General features: G+C 49.4%; 1 protein-coding gene across 1 annotated transcript; it reads left to right on the forward strand.

Annotated features, from left to right (window-relative positions):
• Positions 1-608: 608 nt before the first annotated feature.
• On the forward strand, positions 609-3,277 carry HRH3 (histamine receptor H3). The gene is made up of 3 exons (XM_029611856.1): positions 609-810; positions 1,221-1,387; positions 2,381-3,277. Exons 1-3 carry the CDS (start codon positions 609-611, stop codon positions 3,275-3,277), a joined length of 1,266 nt encoding a protein of 421 aa, XP_029467716.1.
• Positions 3,278-7,064: the final 3,787 nt, after the last annotated feature.

Below are 7,064 nucleotides of genomic sequence, written 5' to 3' on the forward strand. Positions count from 1 at the left end.
TTCTTTGGATAGCGTCCTAGACTAAAACTTCTTAAGGTTATTTTTGCCAGCAAACACAAGAGAAAAGTGGCATTTCCTGATAGTCAATTATCTTTTAATTACTCGGAAACAGTTTAGATTGGGTTTTTTTTTATAACCCAGAGTTTCTATTTTGATGTGTTATACTTGGCCATAAAATGTTGATCCTTACACTCAATTAGATAGACTGGGATTCTTTTTTCCCCCCTCAATATAATTTATCAAAAGATTCATTACCCCCAAAATATGTGTGGGTGATAAAATATTATTCTCCCTTTATCTGCAAAGTTTTCTGAGACACGTGGGACTGATGGTCGGCGGATTAAGAGGGGGGTGGGGATCGTCTTTGGAATATAAATGCAAGTCCCTCCCCGAGGGCTTCAGGTCACATGAGCCGCTGAAAGGCAAGAGAACGGAGACCCGATCCCCCCTTTCGGCTGGGCGACGATCCGAGCCGGCCTTCGGATATAATTTTTTTTTTTCTCTTTTTCTCTTTGCGCTATTCCCCCCTGCGGTTTCTGCGCGAGAGATATCGCCCGCTGAGAAAGTTAAGCGGCGGGCGGCGCTGATGGCAGCTCCGTGGTGCTGAAATGGACAGCTCCCGGCAGGACGGGCTGCTCGGCGCCTTCCCCGCCGCCCGGACCATCGCTCTGGCCGTCCTCATGGCCCTGCTGATCGCGGGCACGGTGACGGGAAACGCGCTGGTCATGCTGGCGTTCGTCGTGGACTCCAACCTCAGAACCCAGCACAACTACTTCCTTCTCAATCTGGCCGTCACAGACTTCCTCGTAGGTAAAGTGCAGCACCGGGCTTTCCGTGTTTAGCGGTTAATTGAGAAATGCTGTTGCTTTCCATGTCAGTAAAAAAAACCCTATTACTGTGGAACCGCTGCATTATTTGCCCGCCGTTCATAGCCAGTCTGCTTTTATATCGTAGCAATACAAAAAAACAAAAAACAAACAACAACAACCCCCCCACACACTCACTCACTCACATCTTCAGGCACATGCAGATTTATGTGATAGTAATAGGTTTTGCCGCTGATTGAAAAGGATGTACAGTACATCTCTTCTCAAAAAATGTCCTTTGTTCTGCCAACAATTTACTGAACTACACTACTGAAAGCCAGCTCCGGTACTCATAAGTACCTGGATAATTAAGACTAAAGCCCGTCTGAATGTGATGTTGCTTTCCTGTTGCAGGTGCCTTTTGCATTCCCCTCTATGTGCCCTATGTACTGACCGGAAGATGGATATTTGGGAGAAGTCTTTGCAAGCTCTGGCTCGTTGTTGACTATCTGCTCTGCACCTGCTCCGTATTTAATATCGTGCTTATCAGCTATGACAGGTTTCTCTCGGTGACGAGAGCGGTGAGTACTGACATTTTCAATAAGACAAAAAGAAAGACAGACCTTCAGCTTCGTCCTCTGTCATCCTAATCTCAGCCCTTTGACGGGTTGGCAAGCGTTAGGCTGGAACTGGTAGGTAATGACTGCAATTTTGCACCTTTAGTGGAATGCATGAGTCTAACGTATCCTTCCAACATTATTCTTAGCAAGACCGCAGAATTATCAGTGGGACAGGTCAGTGATGTGCCTAGGATCTTTGTCATACAATTTACCTGGCCAGCACTGTCATTCCTTGTGTCAAAGCAGTAAAAAAAAAATCGGAGTTCAGAAGCTTTTACACTTATCCCTTATGAAGGCAGGAATCTCAGAGGAAGGTTGATTCCTGGGTTCTTGCTGGATCTTAGCCCCAATTTATTGAGGATAACATATATAATATATTTTTTTCCCCTGGTTATTCTTGTCTCCGTCCTCCTTTGCAGGGGACACATCCCTGCTGTGCACAGACAGGCGGCGGTAATTTATGTAAATGTGTGGCAGGGGGAGAAATCTTTAGCACTGGAGGTGGAAACGCATTTGGCACGGGACTTACTCTTCTCCTGTGCATCGGCTCCATTCTATCCCATCCATCTTCGTACTCCTAACACCTCTCCTACTGCTTAGGTACTGGGAATAGCCGGCACCTGATTTATACATTAACTGCGAGCAGCCATTCATAAATCAAACCATTAGTTAACTGGCATTTCGAGGAGGACCTGTTTGCATTTTTCTACATCAGTCTAGTAAATCATTTCCTACACATCATTTCCCATCAAAATTGCAGACAGGTCCTGGGGGAGAGCATCATGTAGTGAAGGAGGAGCAGTTCTCCCAGCAGCAATGCCTATCAAATGGAGTAAGCCCAGCCTTTTATTTGCCCTCTGGAGGTATCCAGGGCAATGGATTGCGCCTCGGTGGTGGGACTGGGGAGCGTAGTTAGTGTTGCCTGTAAACCGCATGTCCTCCTTTTGTTGGCAGGTGTCCTACCGAGCCCAGCAGGGTAACAGCCGCCGCGCAGCACTGAAGATGCTGCTGGTCTGGCTCTTGGCCTTTCTGCTTTACGGACCTGCCATCATCAGCTGGGAGTACCTGGCCGGGGGCAGCGTCATTCCCGAAGGAGAGTGTTTCGTGGAATTTTACTACAACTGGTACTTCCTCATCACCGCCTCCACCCTGGAGTTCTTCAGCCCCTTCGTCAGCGTGGCCTTCTTCAACCTGAGCATATATCTGAACATTCAGAAACGGGCCAGAACCCGGCTGGACCTGGCCCAGGAAGCTCGGAGCACCTCCTTCACCGAGGACCCGAAGGCCAGCCCCGAGTCCAAGCACAGTTCTGTGAAATGCCAAGCTGAGCAGAACCTGTCGAGGGAAGCCCTGGACCTTCATCAGTACCAGGCAGCCCACACGGAGGTAACTGGGAATGGGGGGGTGAAAAGGACTTCTCTGACCTCCTTGGGGGGCACCTCTGCTCCCTGGAGGGGGAGATCGAGGTCCCTCCGAAGGAGCCACAGGAATTCGGCTTCCAGCACTTCCTTGGAGAAACGCATGAGGATGGTCTCCCAGGGCATCGCCCAGCGGTTCCGCCTGTCCAGGGACAAGAAAGTGGCCAAGTCCCTGGCGGTCATCGTTTGCATTTTCGGACTCTGCTGGGCGCCCTACACGCTGCTCATGATTATCAGGGCGGCCTGCCGTGGCCGCTGTGTGCCGGACTACTGGTACGAGGCCTCCTTCTGGCTGCTCTGGGTGAATTCTGCGGTCAACCCCATCCTCTATCCACTCTGTCACTACAGCTTCAAGAGAGCTTTCAGGAGACTGCTGTGTCCACAGAGAGTCAAGCTGCAAGCCCGCAGCTCGCTCAGCCGCTGCTGGAAATGAGCTCGCCCGCTGGCCCCTCCTGCTGCTGGTCACTTCTGCCTGCTGCTGCTGCTGTTTGCAAAGCTCAGATACGGATGGAAGTCCGGCACCCCTGCTCTCATTACACGCCTCAAAAGAATGACCTCCCTCTCCTTCAACGAAATGGAACGACGGTACCAGGTCTTGTTCGGAAGAGTTTCGTGTCAGTTGTCCCTTTCTTCCTAGGAGGACTGTCTGTAGGGACGGGCAGATGTAGCCTCCAGCTGCTACAGGTTGCCAAAATGAGTGAGGTTTGGATGCTGCTTGAGCAGTTACTGTAACCATTTTTGGGCAAGTTGGAAGAGCGGCTAAATAAATTCTAACTTATACTTAACATTCTCTGAAAAGAAAAAATATTGTAATTTTTTTTTTTTTTACCCATTAAAATAAGCATAACTATCCTACTGGGTTCGGAGAATGGTCATAAACACAAGATGTGATTTTCCTAGTCCAAGCCCCAAATGCTTAAACTCTGGCAGCTGAGCTACTGCATCTTCGAAGCTCTGCAACTGATGAAGCAAACGCCTGTCCTAAGCCCCATAACAACCGTTAGTGTAAAAGACAGCACCTGCCTTTCTAGCGTTTTTTGTATTAGAGACTAACATCGCCGCCCCTCTGGGAAGAAAGCCTGAGAATACCGTAAGGGTTACAAACAATGGTGATCTGTAGGAAACACAATTTACCAACCTATCTCCACACTCCCCTTAAAACAGGAACGCTGGCTTCATATACTTTCTTTTGCTTTATGTTGTAATAGGACACTTTACTTTATTCAATCCTGGTTTTATAGTCCAAAGGATACCTACAATAATGCAAAACCTGGCCAATACATATCACCCCCCCCCCCATTAATAAGCATTCTTATTTAAAAAAAAGATGCTTATTCTTAAGTAAACACCTGAAACTGTCTTGATACAAAGTTGTGTGTTGCAGCTTAAGAACATAAGAACATAAGAAAATGCCATACTGGGTCAGACCAAGGGTCCATCAAGCCCAGCATCCTGTTTCCAACAGTGGCCAATCCAGGCCACAAGAACCTGGCAAGTACTCAAACACTAAGTCCATTCCATGTAACCATTGCTAATGGCAGTGGCTATTCTCTAAGAGAATAGCCACTGCTTGGAACTTTTGACTCAACGGTCTCTATTCAGAAGCATTTAGCAGGTTAATTCAGAAGTTATCTGGCTTTATGAAGATTTGAGTACTTATCTGGCTAAATTCTAGCCTGCTCATAAGTTAGCGGGCAAGAATTTTGCTGGCCAAAGGCCTAGATTCATAGTAGAATGATGAGCCACGCGAAAAAAAAAGGGGTGAGGGGGCGAAATTGTGCAGCCGGCCGCATCACAGTGGTGCGTTTTCAGGCCACACAGTTTCGCACGCATAGCTCCACGGGAAAAGGTGTAGTTATTTTCCGTGGTGCTGCGGACAATAATGTAGAAAACATTATCGCCCGCAGCGCTGCCGGGACATAACTCTGCCCAAACCTCGCCCTCACTCCTCCCCTTCCCCTGAGCTGCATTGTACTGCCGCAGTATCAGCACATCACTGTTTGCTGAATGACTGGGAATTCTGGGGGCAAAACTGGGAGGAGTTAAGTGAGCCAGCTAAGTTTACTGGCTAAGTCCAATATGCACAGGTAGCCAGATAACTTAGCCTAAGTCCATAGACCTGCCCTAAAGTTAGCTGGTTAAGGTTACTTGTCTAACTTTAAGATAACCGGTTATAATCAATAGTGTGGCTGCACTATTGAGCCTCTAAAGTTAGCCGGATAAATGTATCCTGCTAACTTTGCTATCCAGACTGTGTCTGAATACGGACCTCAGAGCTGCTCTGAGCTTTTGTTCCAAGGACTTCGGGGACTCTCTGTCTGTTTACTCTGTATTGACCTAAGTCAAGCTTGCAAAACTTTGCTTGCATAAATAAACTGTTAAAAATGACAAAATAATAGACACAACATTGTTGGATTTTCACCTGCCAGCATCAACCTCAATGTGGACAATAGCATTTCACTAAACTTAATGTTCAATAGGGATGTGAATCGTTTTTTGACGATTTAAAATATCGTCCGATATATTTTAAATCGTCAAAAATCATTAGGGCCACGATACAATACCAATTCCCCTGATTTATCGTCAAAAAAATCGTAAATCGGGGGAAGGGGGAGGGCAGGAAAACCGGCACACTAAAACACCCTAAAACCCACCCCCGACCCTTTAAATTAAATCCCCCACCCTCCCGAACCCCCCCCCCAAATGCCTTAAATTACCTGGGGGTCCAGCGGCACACTAAAACACGGCACACTAAAACCCCCTAAAACCCCCCCCGACCCTTTAAATTAAATCCCCCACCCTCCCGAACCCCCCCCCCCCAATGCCTTAAATTACCTGGGGGTCCGTAGCCTTAAATTACCTCCGTAGCGGCGGTCCGTAGCTAAATCGGGGGAAGGGGGAGAGCAGGAAAAGCGGCACACTAAATCGTGTAGTCTTCAGCCAGCGCCATTTTGCAAAATGGCCGCCGCAAAATGGCGGCGGCCATAGACCAAAACGATTCGACGCAGGAGGTCGTTCCGGACCCCCGCTGGACTTTTGGCAAGTCTTGTGGGGGTCAGGAGGCCCCCCCAAGCTGGCCAAAGGTTCCTGGGGGTCCAGCGGGGGTCCGGGAGCGATTTCCTGCCGCGAATCGTTTTCCATACGGAAAATGGCGCCGGCAGGAGATCGACTGCAGGAGGTCATTCAGCGAGGGTTCCGGACCCCCGCTGAACGACCTCCTGCAGTCGATCTCCTGCCGGCGCCATTTTCCGTACGGAAAACGATTCGCGGCAGGAAATCGCTCCCGGACCCTCGCTGGACCCCCAGGAACCTTTGGCCAGCTTGGGGGGGCCTCCTGACCCCCACAAGACTTGCCAAAAGTCCAGCGGGGGTCCGGAACGACCTCCTGCGTCGAATCGGAAAATGGCGCCGGCAGGAGATCGACTGCAGGAGGTCATTCAGCGAGGGTTCCGGACCCCCGCTGAACGACCTCCTGCAGTCGATCTCCTGCCGGCGCCATTTTCCGTACGGAAAACGATTCGCGGCAGGAAATCGCTCCCGGACCCTCGCTGGACCCCCAGGAACCTTTGGCCAGCTTGGGGGGGGCCTCCTGACCCCCACAAGACTTGCCAAAAGTCCAGCGGGGGTCCGGAACGACCTCCTGCGTCGAATCGTTTTGGTCTATGGCCGCCGCCATTTTGCGGCGGCCATTTTGCAAAATGGCGCTGGCTGAAGACTACACGATTTAGTGTGCCGCTTTTCCTGCTCTCCCCCTTCCCCCGATTTAGCTACGGACCGCCGCTACGGAGGTAATTTAAGGCTACGGACCCCCAGGTAATTTAAGGCATTTGGGGGGGGGGGGTTCGGGAGGGTGGGGGATTTAATTTAAAGGGTCGGGGTGGGTTTTAGGGGGTTTTAGTGTGCCGTGTTTTAGTGTGCCGCTGGACCCCCAGGTAATTTAAGGCATTTGGGGGGGGGGTTCGGGAGGGTGGGGGATTTAATTTAAAGGGTCGGGGGTGGGTTTTAGGGGGTTTTAGTGTGCCGGCTCACGATTTTAACGATTTTCACGATACTTTACACACCCAAACGGCAACAATACGATTCCCTCCCCCTCTCAGCCGAAATCGATCATTAAGACGATAGAGGACACGATTCACATCTCTAATGTTCAAAAGTGTCAAGCGTTCTCAAGTAAGATTTATTTATTTATTTATTTATTTATTTATTTAACAGTTTTTTAT

The sequence above is a fragment of the Rhinatrema bivittatum genome, chromosome 8 (genome assembly GCF_901001135.1).
Source record: "Rhinatrema bivittatum chromosome 8, aRhiBiv1.1, whole genome shotgun sequence".
Classification (NCBI taxonomy): Eukaryota; Metazoa; Chordata; class Amphibia; order Gymnophiona; family Rhinatrematidae; genus Rhinatrema; species Rhinatrema bivittatum.